We start from the raw sequence: 26,076 nt of genomic DNA on the forward strand, positions 1-26,076 counted from the left end.
GCCTTTAGTTTGACAGATGGAGAACCTTAGGCTCAGATTCACCGTGTCAGTCTGTCTGAGGAATGAGATTTCAAGACAGGGCAACTTTACTCAGACTGGATATTTTTGGAACAAACAAACTAGATCAGAAGGCGATGTGTTTGCTGTTATACTGCAGCTCAGGGCTTCCAATTCTCATACATATACGTGCATCACCGACCTTACCTCAGCATCCATATTCCTCCACAAGCCTGGAGCCTCCAGTATTCCAGTAAACTGAGTAAATAGATGTAATTAGATCAATACGAGTATCATTTTTTTCTGAGAAATCAACCTCTCAGGCTCACACTGCAGTATTTTCCCTCTCAGAGCTGCATCGTTACTCTTAAATGCATCGCTAACGACCTCATCTATAAACTGCTGCGACGCCGTCTAAATTAGAGAATTATGACTTCCAAAATGTCAGTGCTAAATATCTGCTTCTGCAACACACGTCACGAATTTCAGAATTTGAAATTCATACCTCCTCCAGTGCTTCAAAACTATTAGAACTGTAAAATTTCTTCTGACTCTCTTTTGCTCCTGGTTCCTGCTGTGCACAGACACAGCTTGAAAGAGATTACACCAAAATGAACGGACCGCGTTCATGAAGAAGAAAAAAATTAGTATAAAATGTACCCTATGCTGCCCTCAAAAAAAAAGTGTTTACTTAATCTCTCTAGCTGTTATGGTTTCTAATGCGCACAGCTGTTTAGTTGTAAGCTTTTTTGCGCAACTCCTCAGGATCATTAGAAAGATGGTACATGAGTTTCTCATTCATGTATAAAATGAAGTGGGGCTGCAGCCCCGCAGACCTCTGGTTATCGCCCACATTTGCAGATATTCAAACACATCTGGTGTTGTGCCCACTGACAGCTGTGCACACAGAAGTAGAGAACATCATTAACCATATATCTGCATTTAAGCCAGTAAAAAACTACTCTCAAAATATTCTCATTCCTTTTTTATTCAAGACATTTGGGTATTAATTTACACTTTACTCCTCCGATAAAAGCACCAAAGGGTAAACTGCAGTGATCCTGAAACCGTGACTGGATTCTCAATATGTGTCATGTGTGAGCTACCGCCAACACAGTTGCACTCTCATTATGTTACTAATAGAGACATCAAGATAAACTGAAGTCCAGCAGCAGTGCTAGCTAACTGTGGGGATACATGTGTTTTTCAGTTTATTATTACGTGTGGCTCCATAGTGTGGTGTTTTAAACATTTGCCTAGCAAGCAAATAACCGTGGTTTGATTCCAGGAGGAGATACGAATCCCTTCAAGCTTGCATCACAAAGGGCTTAAAAAACAGTCACCAATCTGTTGACTCATCTCTAAAGGCTCATTTTATAGCATACCATACTTTCATGCTTTAGAGAAAAATAAAATAAATCGAATAGCCTAGATCGAGAGAGGAGTAAGAACGTCAAACATCCATCAAACCTGTCTGCATCACAGGTTTATAATGATAGCTTGTTCATCGAGCAACAAATGAGACAGAATTTACACTTTGGTGAACATAAATGGTTTATCAGTGTTGTTATTTAAAAACAAGCCGTGGTTATAATAGCCTCTGTATCTGAAGATGAAAGTCTGCAGCTATCAAACAAATGTTGCCGTTACAAAACAGAAACTTGATATTTCTCGCTTTGTCTCGAATCTTCATCAACATTCTTCGGTTGTGACAAGCTTTCCTGTCAGCTTGAAACTGTTTGGGCATTCTCCTTTGACCTGAAATCAACAAGACATTTTCACCCAGAGAAGCACTGCTCACTGGATGTTTTCTTCTTTGGACCATTCTCTGTAAACCCTACAGATGGTTGTGTGGGAACATCCCAGTTTGAATAACCTTTCCTCATCAGGTTGTCTTGGTTATGTCTACATAACGAGATACCTTTGATTGGCTGATCAGAGATTTACGTTAACGAGTAGTTCACTAGGTTTACTTAATAAGTGTAGATGTATTTAAAGTCTATATTTTAAAAATATGGAAAAGGCTTGTAGCTGTGTTCAGCCAAAACCGAGAGCCCATTTACCAATCTGACATTCACTCATTCAACCCTGTTCCTTATAACAAGGCGTTCACAGTGTTTTAAAAAACCCCGTACTCATTCATTTTAAATTTAGCACACACATATGCTCAGTGACACAGATCCCGCAGCTTCCCTGTGACTCTGTGCATCGTCACCCAGGAAAACATGGGAGAAAAATAAGCGCTACAGTTATAAAACAAGGACAGACTGAGAGTGAGAGCACACATGTCTGAGTGTGTTTTCACTGAGAGAGACGTGATGTTTGTAAGCTTCATTTCAAGGCAGTCATTTCCCCACTCATGATTGTGTGGGCACATGTGTATGACTACACGCAGGCTGAATCAGAGGGTGTGTGAATGAGGGAGTGCGTAATCGTGAGTACTTTTGTGTCAGAGGGTTGGAGTAGGAAATGGGTTTTTGCTCTCAGAATGATATGTAAGACTTTTATCAGTGTAGTACACAGTGTTATTATTTCATCCTTGATAAATTACAGTTTGTCATTTTTACGTCGCCCACCACGCTGTCACTGATATATTCATAAATTCCCTCCAGGTGATTTGGTCTCCCGGGCCATGCACCACCTCCAGCCGCTGCACATCAAGAATGCCAGCAACGGGACTCCGGTCCACCAGAAGGCCAACACCACAGTGCACTGGGAGCCCGAAGCCCTCTATACCCTGTGTTACTTCATGCACTGCCCGCAGATGGAGTGGGAAAACCCCAATGTAGAGCCATCCAAAGTCACCTTACAAACTGAGAGGTGAGTCCAACAGAGGCTTCAGACACTCGGGGAATCAGGTGTTTTGTACTGTGACCACATTCAGGTTAGCTCAAAGAGACCATCCAGCTGACTCAGCTTAATAGTTTAAATTCTGTAATCCCAGGAGAAAACTGAATAATTGATAGCATTTTTAAAAGATGAGCAATAATGCACAAAACATGTCGTCCTGGAAGCAAAACATCCTGCACTTGTTAACCTGGCCCGTTGAGATTATTTCAGTAACGTCTCCTCCCACTCATCCTGTCTGTCTGCAGTAATGACTTTACTTTCCCTGTGTGCATGTAAAAGGGCAGGAGTCTTTTAGTCAGCAACATGGGCTGACAGCTGAAGCAGGCAGGTAAGGAGCTTGGGAAGGCTCTAGACTAACCTTACTGAACCAGCAGTTTGGGATTGCAATGCATAAATATATCTCAGAGCTTCTCAGAAATACTCGGCAAGACCTCAGTAGGTGCAGATTAATCTGAGGTCTAAGGGTTGGTTTCTCCCCAAATTAGATCCTCACAGCAGCTAAACCACTCTTGCATTTGAGTGCTATGCATGTTATTCAAAGTCAACTCATTAAAGTAAAATTCATAGCTAAAAAGTTGGTATTAGATCTCATGGGGCCAGTTTCTTGTCATATTATAAATATGTCAGGCGATTTGGTGATTCTAAATTGGCCACAGGTGTGGATGTGAGTGTGAGTGGCTGTCTGTCTCTATGTGTTAGCCTGGTGACACGTCCATGTTGTACCCAGCCTCTCACCTAGTGTCAGCTGTGATAAGGCTTCAGTCTCTCCTGAGACTCTAAGTTGGATAAGCAGTTAAGAAAATAGATGGCTGGATAGAGTGCAAGTGGCAATCCACTAAAGAAACTTGCTGGGAAAATGGTAAGTTAATGTGGCTTGGGTTTGTCCCTCCATTTTCTTCCATTTTTAGAATTTGAATGCTCCGTCTACGCTATAACAAGATTAGCACATGGCTTTTATTTCTGCTCTGTTGTTTACATGGATTTACCACCGACTGGTGATAATCTGAACAAAGACAGAGAATATACTGGTTTATTTCCTGGAAACTACTGATTATGGGTTCAAGAAAACCAGTGATTGTCAGCAACAAAACGCAAAAAGAAAGCTTAATGTGTCAAAACTTTTAAGTGGAACTGGTCTTGTGTTTTGATCAATTTTGCACAGTAAAAGAGCTTAAAATGAGCAATAGTTATTCCTCTGCTTCAGTCAGTTAACTATGCTCAGCTATTTAAAAAAAATTCATAGCTATTATTATTTCAAAATTATTCCATAACAGCACAATTGTTGCACTTGATTAATACAGTGCTATCTACCTGCTAAAAATGCAAATTGGAGCTTCATCAGTTCTGTGTATGGAGAGGGAACGAAAACGAGAGACTGAGGAATATTTTTGTTGTTTGTAACTGTGGTCATATACAGAGAATAATCTACCCGCTGTAACACCAGGACATAAGTGAATGGATATCATCTGAACACGTAAAGTCATGGCCTTTCCCCAGCTCTTTATTCTTTTTTCTAACATCTTTATGATTCTATATCCGTTTCTATATTTGCAAGTTTACTGGGAACAATGTTGTCTAAAACCACCCACATTAGTACACTGGTTTGATGTGAAACTGGTGTATCTGCAATGGGAAAATTAACTTGAAGCAGATACATTTGATAAATGCTGTAAACGATGGATTGAGTTTATTAAGCCGTTTAGGTCAGATTTAAGGTAAAGGGCCAAGAGCTGTACTTTTACTTTGCATTGCTTAGTCTCATTTGATATTATTTTATTTATCTTTTCTCGTCTTTTCCCGTCTTTGTTGTTTTACGATTTGGATCTAAAAAAATTTGTGTAATGTTACATGTCTCATACTTTTGAATTTAAAAAGAAAGGAGAACATGGAAAGTTTAGGCTCCAGTCCTGCAGGGCTAAAGACGAGTCAGTGATCCCCCAGCAACTTCTATTCACTAGGGAAAAAGGTGCATTCCCAAATTGAATTGGGAGTTGTTGCTTGAGGTTAGTTCAGTGAAATTGGTTGCAAAAAGCTTGGTGTACCAAAAATATGCCTGTGTTCACTTTGCCCTTTAGCAGATTGCCACAGTTCAGTTTAATTCAATTTAATTTTATTTACATAGTGCCAATTCACAACAACAGGCAAAGAACCTAGAGTAATACAGAGAAAACCTCAACAACCAAACAACCCCTATGAGCAAGAGACAGTCGAAAAGAAAAACTTCCTTTTAACAAAAAGAAACTTTTGCCAGAAACAGGCTCAGGGAGGGGCAGCCATCTGATTGGGCATCACAGGGGATGGCAGGTGCCTTTGTTTTGGTTGGCAGACAACAACTTGTATGCAAATGTTAGACATCTACATACAGGGCGGTAGTAAAACTGTGAAGAGTTCAACAGTATGTTTGTTCTTAAAGTAAAAGATTTGCTTCACTGCTTAAGCCTGGAAGTTGAAAGTGAGTCTTCTCTGTTTCACTACCACCTAGACAGTAGTTGGTTTAGTTGGTGAGTGTTTGCAGCCAAGTCAGAAACTTCCATGCAAACTATGACCAAAGCAACTGCAAGGAGATTTTTGTTGCTGCATCGTATACCTCTTTGCAACTAATTCTATCTAGCATCTGGCAGCAATTCCAGCAACCTAGCAACAAGTGGTTGCCAGGGGGTGCTGACTAGTCTCTAAGCTTGTGTAACTGGGGTGTTACCAGTAACAGTTGACTAGTAAACTAATAAGATGGACTACAATAGCTTAGCTAATGGTGGTACCTTTTGTCAAAAAATGACATCAGTCTAGTCCAGACAGGTCCAGTGGGGTAGCAACAAACTAAAGGAAACCTAGCACACTCTGATATGCGATCATTTTAGAGAAACATTTTTGTCTGCATGTAGAAGCAAATGCTGTTCCTGGTGGCATTTAGGTATTTTCATCCTTTCAACCACATTGCCACTGTCAGTTTGTGGTATACCAGTTAGTGCAGATATTCCTAGACTCTCGCACAAGTTTTTCGCACCACAAGCGATCTGGTAAGAAGCTGTGTGTGCTGCTCAGCGCTGACACTTCCCTAGGCCTTGAGCAGATTGATGGGAACCAGAGGGACTTTGCTTGGATGGACGGATGGACAGATATTCCAACATCTTTCTTCCACTCTGCAGAGATAAAAACTCAATCCTGACGACCCCGGGGAGCACTAGGAATGTCAGTCTGAGTGACATGTCAGCAGGTTCAGGCCCCCGGAGAGAAAATTCTCTATTTAGCATTCAACTGAAAGGTTGAAGACAAGTCAAAAAGGGCCTGAAAGACACAGCAGGATGAGAGGGAGACAGAATATGATCAAATGAGATAAGATCATCTTTTTGGGTTATTTTGGGAAACTTCAGACGAGCTCCAGTGAGGTGAAAAATTACTGCTGCAATGACTTTTACACCTGAGCTTTGAATATTTACCTGATGTAAATTTGCTTTAGAAAAAGAGAAGTGTTTCTGACTTCAATTTTTAAGTTTAGTGGTAAGTAAAAGTAGTGAGAGAGCTGCTTTAATATATTTGGTAATTTGGAGCAGACGTTTACTCTTTTACTCTGGCAGTTCTGGCTGTTGTATGTTGCTGCAGGCCAACTGTCTGCATCGATGGATAACATTTCCCGCAGTGTTTTCATTCCAGACTTGGTCTCGCCTCTTTTTCAAACCTTGCAACGTAAAATACATCTTCCAAAAGCTCAGTGAAAAGGGAGGAGCTCTGCATTGTTGCATTGGTCAGCCAAATGCTAAGCAGAAAGGAAAACCCTTCTTTTTTTTAATGCAGTTCAGTTCCTGGCACACTGTTGGTGTACAGACAAGGAAAGACTGAGTTATGGAATGAGAAACTGATGCACACACAGTGTTGAGTAGTAAAACGTCAGTATCTAAAAGCTGGTGCCTTGATAAAACATGTGCTTACAGCAGATTTACCAGACTCCTGCATAAACAGCAAACATAGCCGTCCCTGATGGTTTCTCTCACTTGGATACGGGGCTCGTGTTGGGAATAATTTTTTTTTCTCTAAGAAATTATAGTTGCTAGAGAGTCATAAGGGAGAAAAGCTCTGAAGAGACCTTTACTGATGGACCTATAATATAATTTAACTGACTGTAACATGAAATCAGCCTGTTTAATTTAATGCTTTAAGGTTTCCCAATGTCCATCTGAGACTTCCTCATAGGTTTAAAGGTCTTAAAGGAAAATATCCTGTGTTATTATCATTTAAACTGGGATCTGGTGAGTCAAAATTACTTGTAACTCGATCAGTATTAATGATTTCAAGTATCCTGAATAGCTTAGTTTATAAAGAGGATATAAAAGGGTGTATAACTATAAAAAGGAGAAAGCTCGCTAATGAAAACCATGTGAAAGAAATGTTTTTGTAATTATCTACAAATTACCCACTTCAGAGAGTAAGACACTCCAAAAAGTATATATTAGGCAGGGTTATTCTGTTTGCTCACTAATGCAGAGTAGAGAAAAGCACCATTTTACAAGCTTGATAGGATAATTATTAGAAATGAGTAGGATGTACATGGAACATACTGCCAAGAGAAGAAAAGTCTTTTAGATCAGTCCAGTCTGTTCAGTCTTTAACCAAATCTCTTTTTTACAATAATTTATCATTGTGAGGTTGAAGTGGAGAGGACCCAAACCAGGACATGTGGGCAGAAACAAATGAGTCTTTATTTGGCTGAATCACAAAAGGTTACATGAACCAGGAGTCCAGGGAACACAGAACACAAGCAGGGAAATCAATAGTAGGATTTGACAAAGGGAGACGTATGAATATACTCTGGGGAGTAATTATGGATTAGAAATATGAGGCGATAGAGACACAGGTGCATGTGATCCACACAGGTGAAGATAATCAGACAGATGGGAAGTAAAGACTGGAACAAGACACACAAGAAAATCTACAAAAACAAGAAGACTTGATATGACAGAAACCCGAGAAAGAAGAGGAGCAAGGAGAAGAGCCATCATGGAATGACAGGCCCCTGCCTGGTATGTACCACCGGCAGACAGAAGAAGTGGCTAACAATAGGAACGAGAATGACCGAGCCAAGATCCGATCAGACTTCGAGATACAGACAGACAAAGTGGTGATGGCTAACCAGCCGGACATAGTGGACAAGCAAAGGAAGACAGCCATAGTGAGAGAAAGTTATAGTCAATGACAGCAACATCAGGAAGAAGGAACACGAGAAGCTGGAAAAGTACCAAGGGCTGAGAGAAGATGTGGAGGGTGAAGGTAATAGTGGTCCCAGTGATAATCAGAGCACTCGGTGAAGTGACTCCCAAGCGAGGCGAGTGTCTCCAGCATATCCCAGGAACAACATCCAAGATCTCTGTCCAGAAGAGTGCAGTCCTAGGAACAGCAAATACACAGGACCCTCAAGCTCTCAGAGGATCTGTTAGAGCTAGAAGGATAAATCGCCCGCATGGATGAGAGGGGAATTTGTTTTTTAGTATGTATTTCCCATTGGGATTTTGTTGAGACGCCTGGGGGAATTCTAAGTTCTGGATTGGCCTACAAGAATACATCATCCCAGCACACTCTATAACACATATTGTTTTTAGGATTGTGAATCTTCAAAAATATATTACAATAACATAATTATAAAAATATCCCTCATTAAAAAACAAAACAAAAACAAAAACCTTACACCACAGGAGGTTAAATAAAAGTGGACTGTTGACACTTAGGAAAATATTTCATAAGTGTTATTAATATAATGTATCCAAATTTAATTCTGCTAATGAAACTAATGGTGAACAATCAATACGTAAAACAACAAACGCCGTGGGGGGGGGATTTAATGACAAATCATTTTTTGTCTTAAACCTTTTAGATAAAATGCTGTTTCTGAAGGCACAAGTAGCAACAGCATTTACGCCAACCTATGATTATTGTGTATTAGATGGAACAAAATGCTTTGCTGGAGCTAGTACAATACAGAAAAATAAATATATAAAATTATTCAAGAGTATTAGCTTTGCCCGACAAAGATGCTTTTCTTTTTTTTATAAATTGAGCCCTCTTGGACACAAGGAAGTGGTTTCACATCTTGCCTGAGTGAAGTTTTCTTGTTAAGAGGCAGCTGAATAGAGAAAAAAAAACATTTTTTACCTGTTTTTCCTGTCTGGGTTCTCCATCTAGGTTTTCTTCTCTGGCTCCAGTGAATGTCCACATGTGGTGTGAAATTAGAGTGACTGGATATCCAAGAGCACTGCCAGCTCGCTGAGCATTTCGCTATCAGATGTTTCTCCAGAATAGTGCTTTGTGATATAATTTCCACTTTGCACTTATCGGGAATACCTGACTTAATTTTCCCCGGAGTTTCTGATAGTTTTAACTGGCAGTCAGCTCCTGGGGGAGCACTGTGCTGATTGCTGGAAGATGTGAGGCTTTGTATTTCTATCCTTTAAGAAGGCGATAAGTCTCTGAACAGCACAGCACAATACAGGTGGACTGAAGCACTGACTCTTATTGGTTTCAGGAGGGTGTACTGTGCAATCCCCGGGAATGTACTGTACAGCTACTGTTCACTTTTGTTCAAGTTTTAAATTTAAGTTTCCCATTATATCTTATGTTTTGAAGTATTTGATGGCTGTGGCTGTGAATGATTGTCTGTATTTCTCAGATTTACAAAGAACCCTATTAACCACTTTTAAGGTGTTTCAATGAAAGCCCATGTCACATTATACAGACCAGGAAACATATTCAAGTTTGGATTATACGCCATGTAAGCCCAGAGGAACATGGGAACTACTCCCTGCCTTGAGTCTGTATACTAAGCTATGCTAATTGCAGTATAGGGCTAATACCATGGGAGTGGAATTGCTCATGTAACAACTTTAAGAAGAAAGTAAATTACAGTTATGGTTTAGTTCAAGGCTATGAAGATCTGAAAAGGTCACAAGAACAGATTTGTTTTCAATCCTATCCATTTTTACTCAGTAAAACATCATTGTGGTAAAACTGAAAATATCTGATGAATGCCTGACCTGAATTTAGCTGCTGTTGGACGGCAAGGGAAATGCTTAATAACGGACGCAACAACACGAGTCTGTGTTTATGAGAGAGAGAGGTTAAAAACACACAAGCACACACACATACTAGTACAGGAAACAAATGATGAAATATGAACTTGTCAGACAGGCGAGACCCATTACTGATGTTGATTAAAGAAGGTAATAAGAGACTTTAGGGAGGTTGTAGCATCTAGATCTCTTTCTGTTCTCCTCTCTCCGAGTTATAACTTATGAACATTGACTTGCTGCCTTTGCACATATCAGTAAGGGCATCTTTAATTAGAAAGTTTGTGGCTATCAGTGTTCAGCCGGAGTCTTTATTAAGTGATTTTTTTTTTTTTTTTTTAATTTGAAAGATGACCAAAGCAAACTGCACATGATGAACCCGACAACGTGCTGATATTATCAGTTTGAAGAGTTAATTTTCACCTGAGAAGATCACATTAGCAGTATTATTTAATTTTTATATGATTTATTTTGGAAATGTTAGTACTACGGTAACATTTACATTTTTGATATATAAATTAATTATGATTGAGTTAGAAGATTTACACTTTATATATTTATTTTTTCAGTGTTTTTTAAATTTCCTTATCCATATTTCCATATTTATTATTTTTGGGCTAGAGTAGCTTTGCATGATTTACAGTTCATAATAATCCTTTTTTGTTATACTTATTTCCTATGCGTTTGTGAAACAAGCTGTTTCAGCTTCTTCCCCTTCCTCTAAACACATTTTCTATGGAAAGGCTTGAACAGGTTTGAACAGCTGGAGGGAGGGGCTTCTGTGCTCGCAGTCAGAGCCTTTGATTATGGTTGACTCGTCGGTCATCGCTTGCGTGAACTGTGACGTCAACAGGAACCGTCACCAGGGCCATGACCGGCTTTGAAGTCACCGAGGTTTAGACCTTTTTCAAAATGAGACAGTAAAAATGTCTCGAATGCCTGTGCAATGCTCTAGATGGCTTTCACACTGCCTCTTATTGGGTTGTGTTTAGGAAGTTAGGCTGATGCGTGACTCATGAGAAATGATAATGGGTTGGTTTAGGCACAAGTAGTGACTCAGAGCAACATTAAGACCAGAGTCATTTAGTAAGTTACTTTGTGTGTTATTTTAAATTGAACTTAAAAAAAAAAGTCTTTACTTTGGCGTTTTGCTTTATTTGATTGTTTTATACACTCACAACTCTCAACTTTCACATTTCTTTATACACAGTGGCTCCTGTAGAAGAAAGAATTTGTACAAATGTAAAGTCTTTTATGGCTTTTGATTGTACTGGATCTCAAGGACCTAGTGTCTTCAGATGTGTTCCTTTCTGCTGCTCACAGTAGTACATATTTAAGGTGGAGCACAGGTGCTACACTTTAAATATGATACAAGAGAAAAACTTCTGGCTCTGCCTGTCGCCATTTATATTCACTGGTTTTCATGCTGTCTTCTTCTGCTCTGTTATATGAGAATCTTTATGCTAATGCACTGATATATCAGTAAAATGCTGTATTTGCACTGAACCACAAGTAGAAAAAAAAAAGAAACCTGATCTTTTGCCTGGACAGAAATTAAATAGACTTTTAGTTTTAATTTTATTTATATCACACCAGTTCGCAACAGCAGTCCACTCAGGGCATTTTATATTGTAAGGTAAAGACCATAAAATCATAGAAAGTAAACCCCAGTGAGCACAAGACCGCTGTGAGCAAGCAAGTGTCAACAGTGGGAAAGAAGAACTCCCTTTTAGGAAGAGAGCTCCAGCAGAGGTAGGCTCAGGGAGGAGCAGCCATCTGCTTTGACTGGTTTGTTGGGCCAAAGTTTCATTATTTGAAATTTTGGCTGTATTTAATATAAAAATCTCCCATTGTTTCTACAAATATGTCAAAAAGTTGAAAAGAAAAACAATTTAAAGTTAAACTAAGTATATATATACACACACACACACACACATATGTGTGTGTGTGTGTGTGTGTGTGTGTGTGTGTGTGTGTGTGTGTGTGTGTGTGTGTGTGTGAGTGCGCTAGAAATTGCAATTTTATGTTTACATATTTTCTTGATGGTATCCCTTTCTGTGTTGAATTAATTTGACGAAATGCTGTGTAGACAGAGAACTCTAACACAAAACACCTGTGTAAAAAAAAAAAAAAAAAAAAAAAAAAAAAAAGAACCCCCAATAATGTCGTGTTGTATCACAGGCAGAGCAGACGCCAGCTGCTACAGACTCTTAACAACAACCCAAATTAGTTTCCCTGTTTAAGTCTCTGTCTTATCAGACTTACAGCCACCTTAGTTTGTAGAATGAGCCTCCAAACAAACATTCATCAGCTAACATCGTTTTCCAGGTTAGGTAGCTAATTTGCTCTTCAGCTATAACATATTAATCCTTACATTTAGACCTGAGGTAGATCATTTTTTCCAATAAAATATCAGCTCCCTGGTACTCCTCAAACTATTTGTGCTGTGTGCTAGGTTTGTGACTTTTAAAACTTTGGTCAACTTCAGAGGTTTTACTCTTTATGTCATCATTTGAAACTCAAAGGCTGTCAAATTTAAAATGTAAAAAGTAATTTTGAAGAAAAATAATTCATCCAGTGTCACTTACAGGAAGTCCAGTGTGATTTATTTATTTACTTTATTAGAAGCAACCCCTTTTATTAAAGTAAATACCTCCTGGAGTCTAATCAGAGGAAACAAATGTGTATTAATTGTTCAGTTAACTCATTTATTCATTGATTTTTGGTGCTGCTATATTTAGCTGTGTATGTCCAAGACAAATTTCCCATATTGAACAATAACGTTTATTCTTATTCCCTTTGCTCCTTCATCTCATGTTAGTACACCCTGCAAACTCAGACACAGTTTTGTTTTATTGGGGGGGGGTTTGTTGTTTTTTGTTGTTTGGTTTTTTTGGGTTTTTTTTGCTTTTTTTTGGTAAATCTTTAAGTTACCTGGAGACCAAAAGGTCTCACAGGTTCACATCCCCCATTCCAAACATTGGGATTTAGCTCCTGTGGCCACAGACCGCTGAAAGGAGAGCTCTGAACATCGCTTCAGCTAAAAAGCTCCTACAAAAAGTGCAAATAGCTGTCCATTTATGCACACTCGATCAAACAAAAGTGGAGCAGCACACACTTTTTTATAAGATGGCTTAATCTGCTTTAAACTAGTGCCAGACTGCCTGTTGACTCAGTGTCAGAAAAACAACCCATGCACGTAAGGAAGCTGCAGTAGTCACTTCGGTCCAGTTAGACAGCAGTGTGATTCATGCTCTTCTGTTCCATTAAAAGCACAGAGTTTACCCTTCACTTAGAGCTGCACAGATTTGACTTTTCTTTCTGTCACACACATAACTACACCTCTAGCCATCTAGGAAAAATAAGCATTTATGGAATTTCCCCAAAAGACTCTTTTGTTTTTCTCATAAATAATTTAAACTAAATGTGAGGGGTTTTTTTTCTCAATCTTCATCTATTCTGACTTAATTAAGATGTTAAACAGTAGCACATGAACCTGTTTTCTCCACAGGCCGTTCCTGGTGCTGCCCCCGCTGATGGAGTGGATCCGGGTGGCTGTTGCCCACACTGAACATCGACGGAGCTTCTCTGTGGACAGCGACGATGTGAGGCAGGCTGCCAGGCTGCTGCTGCCCGGCGTGGACTGTGAACCCCGACAAATAAAGTAAGAATACGATGCCAATAACAACATTTACTGCACAAACCTGCTGGAGAATGAAGCTCAGTGTCATCCATTTATGAAACCTGTAAGCCTGCACATGGACGTTCAGTCAGCAGATGCTGCATTAGCATAAACTTCAACCTTATCACAACTTATTTGTTGTATTAAGTCTCGTATACCAAAGACAAGAATGACTTGCAACAATCACTCACACTTTATTTTAACAGAATCTCATCCGCAGTGTTAGAAGATGTAGATGAACATGGAGACATGATCAGCAGTTACTTGCACATTTACTTTCTGATTACAGATTTGAGGTCAGCTGTTTACATGTAACCTGACTTATTACATGGTGTTTACATCAGACAAAACATTTTAAGAGAGCAGTTTGACTTGAACAGACCTGATCAATATGTCATCCATTCATCCTCCTCAGTGTCCATCTCTTCTCTTTGTATGTCAAACAGCTTTTCAGTAGAATAGCTGCGATTATTTTATTTTTCATTATTGAAAGGTGTGTTTTGTGATTACCCTCTATGGAATTTAACAACAACTGTCACCATCAGGTTTTTTTCCTTTTCATCCTGTCTCTTTCCACCTTTTGCTGTCTCCTTTGGAAAGCAGGAATGTGCTGCTTTGCTACAGACAGGGAAAACACTGGTTCTAGATCACCACACAGACAAAACATTATTACAACCGTGTGCAATGACACTGCAGTCCTGTTGCCCATGAAATGGTTGCTTTAAAGACGTGGACCCAATTTGCAACTACCTGACATCAGTTGCCGACTTCAAAACAACTCAGTCTGCTGTAGGTCTGTCAGTTTGGCTGGCAAATACATGCACTTTATCTATGACAATACAGCAATTAATGGATAAATCCCCACACATAAATTCATTTTAACTCTTATATTGTGCAATGAAACTATTTTGTCTACAGCTTTATATAAATAAGCAGCATTTAGGGATATCTAACTGACTTTTATCATCCCTTGACTTTTCCACCATTACCTGCAGGTTTACATGAGTGGCAAATTTAGTGAAGTCCTTCAGCAGCTGTTTGATGGCTTGCCATAAAAATTACAGGACACATACGATCGTAACTCCACAGACTGCATATAAAAGATGGAAATAGATATTCATCACTAATTGGTCATTGTAGACTATGATTATGAAACCTCAGCACAGGCATTTTGGCCATCATAATCATGGTTTTTTGTTGTTGTTGTTTTGGTTTTTTTGGTGGGGGGTAACCAGATGTGGCTGAACTATCTTACAAGGAAACGGAAAGTTACTAATCAGTGGAAAGAAGTTTGCTCATTAAATGTTAACCAAAACTGGAGCACAGATTCTTGGATTCGGGTTTAAACCATAGTATTTTTCAGATAATAACAATTAAATGGTTTAAGGGGCACAAACATAGATTATGGTAAATGGACTGATTCTTATGGTAAATGGCCTGCATTTGTATAGCGCTTTACTTAGTCCCCAAGGACCCCAAAGCGCTTTACACTACATTCAGTCATCCACCCATCCGCTACATTGTAGCCACAGCTGCCCTGGGGCGCACTGACAAAGGCGAGGCTGCCGGACACTGGCGCCACCGGGCCCTCTGACCACCACCAGTAGGCAAACATGAGGTTAGTATCTTGCCCAAGGATATTTGGCATGCAGCCAGGAGGCAGCCTGGGATCAAACCACCGACCTTCTGATCTGCCACCTGAGCTACAGCCACCCCATAATAGCGCTTTTCTACTCTCCCGGAGTACTCAAAACGCTCTATACAACATGCCACATTCACCCAATCACACCCATTCTCACAAGCACTTTCTCTATACTTAGTGTTTTCTAACTACAATCAGACACATTCATACTCTGATGGATGCATCGGAGACCAACTTGGGGTTAGTATCTTGCCCAAGGATACTTGGCATGCAGAGTGGAGGAGCCAGGGATCGAACCACCAACCTTCCGATCAGTAGATTAGAGCAGCGGTCCCCAACCTTTTTTGGGCCACGGACCGGTTTATGCCCGACAATATTTTCACGGACCGGCCTTTAAGGTGTCGCGGATAAATACAACAAAATAAAACTAGTACCGGTACCGAAAAAAAGATGATTTATTCATAACACACGTGAAAAGACCCAGGAAAACCGAGTTAACGATAAAAACGATAACAAAATAACGCTAAAAACCCTGAAAACCATACATTTCACACCTGAGCCTCAACTCTCGCGGCCCGGTACCAAACGACTCACGGACCGGTACCGGTCCGAGGCCCGGGGGTTGGGGACCGCAGGATTAGAGGACCTTTGTGATGAATAGCAACCAGCTAAAGCAGCCACACTCCAATTATACACGACTTTAACCCTTTAATACAATTTAATTTGTGTGAGTTGATTTATTAAGTTGATTTTTTATTTAATCTTAAAATGGGAATCTGTGGGGATCGTCATACATTTAAAGCTGGGCTGCAGTTTTTGACACTTTTGCATTGGCTTCATTGTTTTCACCCACAGCGGTTGTTGCTGAGTGGAGCGTAAAGACTGACTACAAGGGATGGCAAGGACAGCCGAGAGAAAATATGGAGCCAAACTAAACAAATGAGTGTGATTAATGGAATAATGTGGGGATTATAGACAAAAAGTGTGCACCGGCCTTTAGTTCACAGGAGCATAACCTGTATTGTTTTATTATTAATGACAAAATTTGTGGAGTGGAGGGTCGTGCTGTTAACATTTCATCGTAGCCCCACAGTGAACTGAATTTAGCCTCGCACTGTAAAATTTAAAAGCTTTTTCATGAGGCTTGGCAGTTGCTAAACGAACTGTGTTTGTCCTTCTTTCTTGGACAGCAGTAACCTATAAATCTTCTCTCTGTATTTGTTTCTGACTCACTCACAGTCTCGCCTCGCTCGCCCTCTCTTTCTTCGCTCATTTGCAAACACTCCACAGCGGTTACAAAGCCGTGCACCATATTTACCTCGTCGCCGCTTACTCTGTGACAAATTACAGAAAGATTACAGAGTCACCGGGTTAAGAGTCCTTTCACTTTCCATGTATTTGTAAAGAACTAATAAATGAACTACTTCGAGGTGCCAATTAATGCATCTCTTTGCATATGTCAGATTTAACTGTCACGTATACGTCGACCAACATCCCGCAAAGGTATCTCTGTGAAAACTGCAGTTGTGACAGATGCTTGGATTAAGAGGCTTTACGGGGGACGTGAGTGGGTAATTATGAGTCACAGCAGAAGCCTTACCTGGAGAGAAGCTGCTTAAGAAAAGTACCGAACCAGAAGCAATCAAAGAGAAGTGAGTGTTGACAAACTCAGATATTAAGGAACTGACTTTCAAATTGAAGGAGATCAGTACTTATAAAGTTGCAAGTTTGTTTCCTGATAAGGAGAATTTGAGTTATGAAAGCCTGATCAGCAATCGTTTTCAGCTTCCTTTAGCATGCCGTGGAGATGTATGTCCTCGGATCTCAAAATCCATTTCTGACATAAGCTTCGTCTTAATCAAAGTAATAGATCTGCTGTTTCTGTCTGCAGAGCCGAGGATTGCTTCTGTGCCACCAGAAAGCTGGATGCAGCCTCCACAGAGGCCAAGTTCCTGCAGGATCTGGGCTTCAGGATGCTCAACTGCGGTCGGACGGACCTGGTCAAGCAGGCCGTGAACCTGCTGGGGCCCGATGGCATTAACAGCATGAGCGAGCAGGTCTGGCACCTAACACGCCCACGCACTCCTGCACACACACTCACATATATATAACAACTTTAAAATCCCACATTTGCACAGCTCAGGGGTTGGAGATACAATAAATTGTGGATTTCTAGCAAGTACCTGGCAACCCAGTGCAGTTCATGCACACATGCTGAGCACAGGCTGCTCTCTCTCTGAGTAATGCAGTGTGCTAAATTCTTATGCCTCGATACAGTTTTCATGCATCTTTCTTTTTTTAATGCAGAAGGAAAATAATTCACATTTTTTAAGAGAGTTTTTCTTTATGTCTGTTTGTGTGTACTGCACTAACCCTGCACAAATGTCCTGCCGCTTCTTCTCAAAGTAATAACTCAATTTCAAACTCCAACCTTTCAAATTTCACACACTGCAGTTTTGTCAAAGCAGATGCCGCCTCTGGGATACTTACAAGGTGTCCGCCAATGAGGGCAGGAGTGGTAAATCATCACTGTCCCCAATGGGAGCTTCATTTTCTCTGTGTTTACTTTCACTTTTACTCGTGGTTTGGAGAGATTTAGGTGCCAAAAATTGCTTGGAGTTTTTGGGTTAAGAAAACATCTTATGACAGTAATAAAGGCGTAATGACCAAGCATTCATTTGTGATGATTTGGGAGTGAGACCAGGCTCGAAACACTCATCCAACAACAATCAGATGAACCCACACTTTACAGAAGTGCAAAGATCTCAATTATCCATCCAGTCTCGAAGGCATTTCTTAGATCTTCAGGTCTTAGCTTAACCTCTTAAGCCCCAAGCCTAACTGATCTCCTGCCTTTTGCCCCTGTATCAGGGGGCGTTGGGGCTTAAGAGGTTAAAATGAGGTTGCACCTAGTGATAATTTACTTTATTGATTAACCTTTCAGTCGCCTAAATTCTATATAAAACCTATAGTAAGTCAGAACCTTGCCACAGGCTTTAAAAGCCAGATCATTGTATTTCAATTTAAAAAAAAAAAAAAAAAAAAAAAAAAGCATTTTATCACATATCTCGGCGAGCTGCGATTAACCACCGCCTTTCAAAGTTGCCTAAAAAAATCAATTGTAGATTGCTGATTGTTTTTCTGTCAATCAACAGACTGATTAATCATCGAGGAAACAATTATTATTTGAATGGCAATTCGCCGACTGTGTGCAAACAACAGTCCAAGTGATTTGGCACTTGGACATAGGCAGTGGTTCGTTGGGCTTGTTTCTGGGATATCTGACATGTTCTCGCTCTGATCAGTGTCTGGAGTTCATGACAGATTAAACACCGTGGTGTTTTGTTTTGTTCTTGATCCGCTTCTATCCGACAAAGATTGCAGACGGTTGCGCCCGGATGGTGGGTCAGTCTGAAGCAACATTTAGACGTTAACATCAAGTAACGTCTACGTGAATGCCAGGATGCAGGGTTTCGCAGCAGAACGTAGATGATAAATGTTTTGCACTTGGTCCACCAGTGGTTTTAACTGGGGATTAAACTGGAATCTGTGTATTTGGTTCAGTTGTACACCCTTAAGCACCATCGAGTGGATCCCTGTGATGCAGTCCTTTCAATCAGCCCTTGAAATATCACAAAAACAGCTTCATACATAAGTTCCTTATTATTTTTAGTTTTATTAACGCATGTGAGCATTTGTCTGTGATGGAGAGCTACATCTTACATGGTGGTTTTTTATTTGTTGGCAACGTAGATGTGTTAGTTCTTGGCAGTAAAAGGACCGCGAAAGCTGCTTCTCTAAGCTGCTGATGTATCACAGATATGTGGTTCTTGCAATAATCCTCATTTTTTGTGTATTTTTGCTTTCTTTTTCACTTTTACAAAAATGTACTTGCCCTTCATGCCTAAACACGCTGCCTGCAACAACTTTCACTTGAGGACAGCAAAGGGATAATAATGAATAAAAGAAAATGGGACGTGGAATGGTTAACTAAACCTGCTCATCATATAAAACCACAATATTTCAGGTTATAACAGCTGGCAGAGCAAAGTATGTTTAAAAGAGAAAAGAATAGCAGGGGTGTTATTTATTCATTTCTCCCTCATCCTCCTCCAGATCTAATATATCAGGTGAGCGAGGTGAAGACATCAAGTCCTTTGCAGCTCCACGTCATGCACTGTGACTAAGCCTCGCCTTCTTTAAGACCTCAAGGATCTGATTAAAATCCCTCAGTTTTACTTCCGTGACTAAAGCTAAAGATGCTGTAACCTCTGACTCACTCTGACTTCAGCAGCTGAGAACTGTCTCAAAAGTACATGAAATTATTGTTATTTTCTACATTTTTTTAAACGTATAATTAAGATGAAGTCATAGTAGGATCCTTAACTTGACTTAATTCGACACACATTTCTTAAAACTCGCACCAACTCCTCTCGGCAATGAAAAAAACAGTTTTGTCCTCTTAATCCTTTCAGCACAAAACTGCATATTTCACAGGTCTGCAAAGGAGTGGTCTCATCCCACAGCCCCTGCCTCATGTGCTGCTATTAATTGCTCATTAAACACCACAACATGCTGGCAGTGGCCCAGCGGAGACATGAATGTAACCGCATGAATAACAAAGAAAATACAAATATAATAATCAGTGGACCTCGACCAAATGCAATGTAGTAACATTGCGGCAGTGGTGGCAGTGAAGTAACAAATAAACCTGTTACGACCCCAGCTCACTGGGGTAAGGGGGAGGAACATTAATTAACCAGATGGAAGAGGTTAAATGGGAGTTAATTAGTTTATTTTATAGATTTTTCCACCGGCAACGAAATTTTAGAAGCAAAGCAATCACAAGACGAAGAAGAAAAGCAGAAGTGTGTCGCAGTTATTGTTTGTGGAGTTTTAGTTGAGGACCAGCTATTCAGGACAAATATATGTGCTCACAAATAAGTCTAAAAGGTAACAAAAGTACAACAAAAACACATGAAAGTGGTAGAATCTAAAAAGGTAGAGGGGTAACAAAGGAAAGACAGCATATATAAGCATACACTGAAGGCTGATGGGAACATAATTACTGGAAGTGAGAACAACCAGAGAGTTGGAGAAGACACGGGAAGTAAAACTAGCGCAGGAAATACTAAACACATAGACAAGATTAACACTCGCCATAAAGACAGAAATGAGGGAAGAATTGAGGAAAAAGGAATGAACAGGAAGACAAACTAAGAAATCAAAATTTACACTAGAACAATCATAAAATGTCTCCAAAAGTGAACCAGAAATTCATTCTTCCACTTTGGGCAGAGACACCCAGACCCCCCTTTGCTCAGCCACCTGCACCAACTCTTCTGGGGGACACCAAGATGTTCCCAAGCCAGCTAAGGGAGTGTCTAGGGTCTGCTACCAGTGGAACATCCCGTGGTGTTTTTGGGTGCCTCTTTTCAATGTGGAGGAGTAGAATCTGTACTCTGAAACGTTCCTGATCTCCTCACCATTTGTCCCTAAGAGAGACACCCTTCAGATCCTCATTTTTCCAGTCACTACCCAGAGGTCGTGACCAAACAAGTATCCAAAACTCACTCTAGAAAATATAAGAACCAAAACTTCAAACAATACAATAAATAAATACCCGAGTTTACCTGATGTCCCTGACCAATGGTCGTACACTCATTGCCACCTATCTAAAAAGAAAAAAGACAGGAGGCAGTAGCACCTCTCAGCCTAGTGCCAGGGATGTGTATGACTGAGAAATGCCTCAGCTAAGAAGAGGCAACACCCAATATCAAGTCACCTTGAACTTTGCAGTGTGCAAACAGGAGGTATGAGTCCTTTTAACAGCTTTCATGGTGCTGTGGATGGAGCCGGGGGCTGGAGAACTGGATTAATCAAAGGTGGCAGTAGGCGGGATGCAGGAGGAGCAGTCAGGTGAAGAAGAGCAAAGAAGCAGATGCGGGGGCTTGCACACACCACCCAGCATACTGATCGCTTAAATTACACAAACAGGGAGGAGAGGAGCGACTCAGGGCTGTAGCAGAGCGGCATCCAGCTACAAATTGTGCCATGACCCTCCTGTTCATCCTGAAAGTGGAAGGAGAAAGGATTTTTCTTTTGTTGCCTGCTACTGCAACACTTTTCCTGCTCTGAGCACTGACAGGTGGGGTCAGTATCTCAGTCCCGCTACAGCCAAGTGTCACTTGGGAATCTCCACCTTCGACGGTTCGTGGAAATATCGGCTATTCCCAGTGCTGCTAAGTGGAAGTTAATAGTGCAATCTGACTTTCCGCGGTCAATAAGCTGCGCCTAGTTAGGTTTAATTAAGATGTGCTTGGCAATTCTTCACTCAGACAATCTAAAAATAAAGTCCAGGTCTGGTTGATTAATGTTTGCTTAAACACATTATATATTGTTTATAATATATTACAAAAAAATGTGAAAAACAGATGCTTGTTAAATTGACAGATTGTATTGACTTATGCTTTCCTTCCTCTCCCCTCACATAAATACGAGCCCGTGACATGCAGGCTTTTATCTCCTTGTAAAGGAGGCTAAATGGAGCAAAAGACCAGACAGCGTTACAGGAGCAATAAAGTAAAAGCTGGAGTCTGTCATAACGGCTAAGAGACATTTTGAACTCATCACGATGCTCATCGCGGTCCGTCGTCTCTCGCCCTTTAGCCGTCTGCTGATTAAGTAGATTGCTGTCCAGGAAATGTTTAAGAATGAATCACCACAAAGGGAGATCAGTCTTCAACATAAAGTGCTGTGGTGTGTTATGAGTGAGCCGTAAAAGGCCTCTGTTGAGCATAATGGCCCAGATCAGATATATGATTGAAGTCTGTTTTATGGAAGCTCATTTAAAACAGTTAGAAAAGTCTGATAAATGTGAAGATCTCGGTGCCTCGTTTACAATAAAGGTCATTTTTAAGTTGTTGCTGTTGCTGCTCTTATGCAATTCTTTGCAGTAGCACTTAGATGAAGCAGCTTCATCCTGCAGCATAATGTGTGTGGGCGTGTCAGAATGCTCTGTGCATATGGAGACATGCAGAGATAGAAGAAGTTATGTTAGGAGTTTCACAGCCCACCTTTGTGCTTTTGCCCTTGTTGGGAAGACACGGTTATTTTAAGGGAGTAATGAAAAGGTCCAGTAAATAAGAAGCTGCGAGAAACTGCCGGACATTTCTGTGAGTTGTGTGCTGTGTGTGTATACTTATTACATCCCACTGCATTTTACAGAACGGGATCGATTGGTAGCCAGCAGTGAAGTTATAGCATGTACATAAAATGGTGATTTAAAGAAAATTATGTGAAGGCTTCTAATAAACGAGCTAATGTTGTCGTTACGGTCAACACGATCATCAGTGATTGTAGGATTTAGCTAGGTAAGCTAGGCAAAAGCCTTCAGGAACAGGTGTAGACAAAGTAAAAACAGGAAGTGAAGTGATTGTGGAAGTTTTTCCACAGTTTTCTGCAGAATGTTTTTGCAACTGCTGCAGCAAACTGCTTCCGTGTCATCTGGGAATCCCTTTGCTCCTGCATTGATGTAACTCAAAGATGACTGGCTGGTGCTTTCAGCCTGACTGTGTAACAAAACAGTGTGGATGTAAATAGTCGTCATCATGTTATTATAGGAAGAGTCATTTTTATTGTGCCTTTCTGGTCTGACCATTCAAGGCTCTTAACACTGAGAGTCACTTTCACTGATTCACACACAGATTCATACTTTACTTGTTCTGTGCACTTTAAGAGCTTTACCTGGAAACCCTTTCCAGGTAACCCAGCAATGATGATCTTGGACTGAGCACAGAAAGAACCCAACCAACCACTGTGCTGCAGCACATAGGTGTGTTGTGAGAAATGATCACGTGTGCTGTGGAAGATTATCTGGTTCCACCTGATTAATACTCTTCCATCCAAGTACTAACCAAGCCCAACCCTGCTTAGTTTCTGAGATCAGTCAAGATCGGGCGTGGTCAGGGTTGTATGGCTGTAAGCTGATTAGTGCTCTAAGTGACCTGCATGAGTAACGGACATAACAAATACATTCTTTTCCACTAGAGGGCATTACAACTCCTTGCTCTAACTAACTGGGTTACCAACTGCCGGTAAAACACAAGAAGACAAAGAAGAAATTACATATTAGTCATAGGAATGAATAAATATTTGAAAAGAAAAAGTAGTCAGTCTGACCTGGGTCCAAGAGAAAATCCCCACCCAGATGAAGGCCCTAGCATGAGTAGTGGTCAGAAGAAAGCAATAAAGGTATACTGGGGACAAACCGACCCAATTCCGCTATGCCTGGTGTGCGGGGAAAAATGATCAATATGCTTTTTGTGACGTTTTTGTTTGGTGGTGTGCCCTGTGATTTTTCGAATGTGAAATATGCGCCGTGGCTCCAAAAGGTTTGGAATCATTGCACTAGAGCAAGGGTGTCAAACATATGGCCCTGGGACCAGAATTAGCCCGTAAAGGAAAGTATAGATTTTGGACTTTTAATGAAGTTTTACAGCTTTTCCTACTTACAAAGAATTTCCCCAAGACTGTTCATACTAGAAACCGAGGTTACAAAATAATAGATAAATATTTAAATAGCAGAAAAAATTCTGTGGGTTTTTTTTTTTTTTTTGTTTGTTTTTTTTTTTTTAGACTTTTATGGTGGGTCAATAGTTAAATAAAAAGAAAAGAAAAAACCTTCTGTTATAATCTCAGAGCAGTCTGGACAATGAGGCACCAGAACTTTTTCTTTAATTTTGCACATTTGTTGACTCCTAAAGAGTCGTGCTCCTTGTGGCATTCGTGTGCCACATAAACACTGCTGCACATGAAACAGTAGCAATTGCACTCAGTGGCCACCACAGGATTTTGCTCTGTGCTCTACCTCGGAAATTGATTGAAAAACAGGACAAAGAGCCAAAAGCTTGATCCGCCTTTCAAACATCACTGAATTCCAATCGAAGCTAGAATCTCCAAGATGTGCACACCCTCAAACAAAAGGATCCCCTGCTAAGGTCTTGGTACCAGACACCACGTGAATCCTTACATAGTATAGAGCAGTACGTATAAGGTGGTGTACATGAATACGTTTAAATGTTTGTTTTTGAGTTTGACTGAAACTAAGTACAGCAGTTAGTCGTCTGAAGTGGTCTCTTGTTGAACAGCAAACCTCTCTCCTCCTATTAAAGTGTGCACAACCCACACAGCTGCAATAGCTACATTTACAGGAATAACATCAGATTGAAATAACCTGGAATTATTTCTCAAGGAATTTTGTTTATAGCAGTGAAATCAACATTTTTGCATGAGAAATAACAAAAGTGTGTTTTCAATGCAATTCCTTCTCTGTTTGGTAGAGGTCCTAACCTCCAGCAGAAGTACACTTACTGGATGATGAGCAGCAAATCAGAAAAAGGACTCCAATCGAGTGATTTGATTGTAATCATTGAACACATCCTTAGAAATTTCCCTTATGTAAGATGAATATCACATTTGTGTGAGAAGTTGGCCTTTAGATAATTAAAAAAGTGAAATGATGCAGAGCTCATTTCACAGATCCAGCCTGATTATTCAGTGCATGTAAAGTATTAAAGCAAAGTGACCCAGTAACAAATGGTCCAGTCAAATCTCTGCTTAGCCTTTGTTGCCATTCAGATCCTTTGTTATTGTGGGGTTTTTTTGTACTTTGATTTAATTTGGCTTTGTATGCTTTTTACAAGTTTGCTTACCAAAAAAAAGGAGGCTAGCAAGTTCCTTCACAAACACCACTGGCACGTAGTCAGATTCATACATCACTATGGCATTGAAATCCTCATTCTTGTAGAGAGAAAGTAATCGCTGTTAGCATTCTTTCGCTCATTACAGTTACTTTGATCATTAGAGATGGTGTTTATTATTAAATCCCATTTAACTATTGTTACAATAGTATTTGAGGTACTATGTAGCCAAAAAAAGGGTTGAAGTTTTTTTTTTCTAACAGTGAGTAAAGTGGGTCACCCAGTCGTAGCCTGGGAAGACTTTAACTTAACCTGTTTTCAACCACCTGTCAGTTCATTGTCAAACTTCTAATCCTGTTGATTTAAGTTTTGAAAGACATCTAAATCAATTACATTCGATTCAGAAGTGAAAGCTTAGTAGGCGTCTACATCACCCGGTCATTGTGCCTTTGGGTTTTCTTAATGCAACATTTAATTAGCATTTTAGTGAGAAAATATCAACGTTTCAACTATCTAGTTGTTCAGTTAAAGTGAAGTTGAAGAATTTGGAAGTAGTCTTCCTTCTTCATTATTCCATCCACTTTGTAGAACAGCTGACCTGAGGTTCGCTGTGAACAGTGACGCTGGTGTTCCAGCAGTTTCCAGTACATGGTAGGCTTAAACCTTGGTGTTTCCCAGATTGTTCCTGAACATCTAAACCAATTATCTAACAGGCGGTGACTTTTTGGGTGTTTTTCTAGACCTTGGTAAAGTTGTGACACATCAGAATAACTGTAGTTTCTGTTGACTTAGGAATCTGCAGTTGTTTCGAAATGCCCCGAAGAGACCTCTCCAACTTCTCTTTCTTAGATTTTTCCATCCACTTTGTTTAATGTACTGGTACCACTGGTACATTGGCCTTCTTAGACCTTCATTGAGTTGCTTGCACTTGGTCACTTGTTGTGAGTATGGGTCAGTTCAGTGAGTGCTGTCAAATAAATCCTGTTTATGGTAGCAAAGAGGCCTTAATAGGCCTTGGCCTTGTCTGGTTAAAATGCATTATAGAACCTTCAACACCATAACTCATAGGGTTATGTGTCACAGTAATTATTAAATGGTCAGCCTATTTTGGGGGGACATCCGGACAGCCAAAGCTTATTGTTCCTTAATGTA

General features: G+C 40.2%; 1 protein-coding gene across 2 annotated transcripts in view; it reads left to right on the plus strand.

The window, feature by feature from the left end:
- The window catches only part of LOC134646626 (ankyrin repeat and BTB/POZ domain-containing protein 3-A), a 240,789-nt gene that overhangs the window by 187,790 nt on the left and 26,923 nt on the right, over nucleotides 1-26,076 (plus strand). For both annotated transcript variants that reach the window (XM_063500475.2, XM_063500476.2), the window contains exons 3-5: nucleotides 2,610-2,817; nucleotides 13,411-13,563; nucleotides 17,115-17,280. In XM_063500475.2, coding sequence (XP_063356545.1) covers nucleotides 2,610-2,817; nucleotides 13,411-13,563; nucleotides 17,115-17,280 — 527 coding nt within the window. The remainder of the gene's footprint in view (nucleotides 1-2,609; nucleotides 2,818-13,410; nucleotides 13,564-17,114; nucleotides 17,281-26,076) is intronic.

This window comes from Pelmatolapia mariae, linkage group LG17 (genome assembly GCF_036321145.2).
Source record: "Pelmatolapia mariae isolate MD_Pm_ZW linkage group LG17, Pm_UMD_F_2, whole genome shotgun sequence".
Lineage (NCBI taxonomy): Eukaryota > Metazoa > Chordata > Actinopteri > Cichliformes > Cichlidae > Pelmatolapia > Pelmatolapia mariae.